Below are 2,494 nucleotides of genomic sequence, written 5' to 3' on the forward strand. Positions count from 1 at the left end.
GTCCTCTCCATATGAAACAAGATCCACAGTAAGCACCGTTTCAACAAGAAAATCTGAAGTTTCATCAGCATCCGAAGCATCAACGATACCAACCTTAACTGCAGAACAAACTGCTGAATCTACAACAATTCAAGGAAACACAGATAGTGCATCAGTTTTTATGTCAACCAGACCAAGATTACAAACGGCTAGTGAAACTAATCAATTAGCAACACAATCACAATCTAGTTCTGCAACAGCAAAAACTCAAACATCTACCACAAATCCTACATCTCTAAAGATGGTGGGATCCACAGCATCACCATCTTCATCCATGACAACAGCAATAAAGTTATCGATGTCTTCTCCATCTGCAGGAGTCTCCAGAGAAACAACACACACTGTAGTGCAGACATCAGACGATCAGGAAGGAACACATTCTTTCACAAAACAATTACAAAACACTTCAAAGCAAATAATGTTGAACGGAACAACAGAGAATAAAACTGTAGCTGCAGAAACAACCAAAACACCTGCAATCAAAGAATCATCCACTGCTTCAGAACCAGCTAAAGGCCCAACACCCAATAGGTCAGTGGATGTTCAAACAAAATCAACACCGGCTGTGTTTTCACCTCCACAAAGTTTGCCTGATGTTACAAGTTTAAGAGCACAATCAAATGCTCAGGATTCAGAGACTTCAAAAGCTTCACCATCATTTTCAGATCGACTGCCCACAACTTCAACACAAACTACTGGATCAACAATAATTAGAGGAACAACGGACAACAAATCACATTTTATTTCAACCAGAGTCCCATCACAAACTGCAGGATCTGTGACAGAGGAACGAATTGAAACACAAACAAAATCTAGCTCATCTACTGCCAAAACCCAAGCCACTAACACATCAACAAACCTGCCAGCACCAACAACCAGTCAAGACAGAGAGGCAACAACAGCATCACAATCTGCAGCTGCAGTAACAACAGAATTTGACATTCAGGATGATACTGAATCTGCAACAACCAAATCTGAAAATTCAACGACATCAGTGTCAACCAGACTCACACCCCAAGCTGCAGAGTCTGCGACAACACCGCCAAAAGAAACATCAACACAATCTAGTCCACCAACAGAAATGAATCAAGCCTCCACCATGGATTACACATCTACACTGACAGTAAAGTCCACAACATCATTCAGTACAATATCAGCTCCTTCTGTAATTTCTACAAAAGAAACATCTGTAAAAGGATTGTCTTTATCTCCATCTATTACAACACCATCCACAACTGATATTATAGAATCAACAACAAACAAGCCAGGCAATGAAACAACACAATTAAAAAACAACTCAGAACAAAACACTTCAGATGTGACCACACAAAAACCCGCTACAAATCATATTAAAGCATCATCAACAACAAAATCATCAACTGTTTCAGGAGCTGATTTGCTTTCTTCATCACCTCTAAACGCAACACAAACTTTGACTGAAGCAATGCAACCAGAGGGTCAGAATAAAACTGCATCATCGACAACACAAGAAAATACAACAGCATCAACAAAATTTTCAACACAACAACCCACAACTGCAAAACAAACTCCTGCATCAACAACTAATAGTGGAACAGCTGACAATAAATCATTTTCTGTGTCAACAAGGCTGAGTACAGAAACGACTCAATCTGTGGAAATTAATCCAACTACAAAACAAACACAATCTAGTCCAGAGGCAACGATCAGTAAAACATCTAAAGAGATGGTGGAGTCCATGACAACAGCCTCCACCCAAACATCACCTCCATCTTTAACTTCCACAATCAACAAACCGGTTCAGTCAACACAGTCCTCTCCATATGAAACAAGATCCACAGTAAGCACTGTTTCATTAACAACTACCAAACAGGATGAAGAAACATCAACATTACAAAGTAAATCAAATGTAGCAACAGAATCACAAACAGTAGCACAGAAAACAACAAGAGCATTCTCAACAACTAGATCAGGAAATCAACAGAAAATGTCATCAGACGATTCAACAACCTCAGAAGCATCAACGACACAAACCTCAACTGCAAAACAAACTGCTGCATCAACCACCACTAACAGAAACAAAGCCAGCGGGTCGGTGTCTGCGTCAACAAGACAAACTACAGAATATGTGACAACACTGAGAACTTCAACACAAACACAGTCAAGTCCATCAACAACTGCACCTCAGGCATCTACCACAAATCAGACGTCTACTTCAGTGGTGGATGTGAAGACAACAGGATTGATGACAACATCGCCTACATCTGCTACATCTAAAACAGGAGCAGGTGTACAGTTACCATCTTCACCTCCAACCCTCACAACAAGAGCCACAAAAGCAACAGAAGCTGAAAGAACAACATCAAAAGAATCAAACAAAATATCATCTGTCACAACACAAAGCACCTCAGCACAAAACCCTCCACATGTAAAACCTGAGCCACAGACTGCAGCTGCAGACACAGGATCATCAACT

At 40.4% G+C, this 2,494-nt stretch overlaps 1 protein-coding gene across 1 annotated transcript; it reads left to right on the forward strand.

Annotated features, from left to right (window-relative positions):
• Positions 1-2,446, forward strand: LOC103131418 (mucin-3A-like; the record flags this gene model as incomplete). The annotated part of the gene is made up of 1 exon (XM_007543053.2): positions 1-2,446. A coding segment is annotated over exon 1 (2,286 nt), but the record flags the coding sequence as incomplete, so codon positions are not given.
• Between the last annotated feature and the right edge of the window lie 48 nt (positions 2,447-2,494).

Source organism: Poecilia formosa, unplaced genomic scaffold (assembly GCF_000485575.1).
Source record: "Poecilia formosa unplaced genomic scaffold, Poecilia_formosa-5.1.2 Scaffold756, whole genome shotgun sequence".
NCBI lineage: Eukaryota > Metazoa > Chordata > Actinopteri > Cyprinodontiformes > Poeciliidae > Poecilia > Poecilia formosa.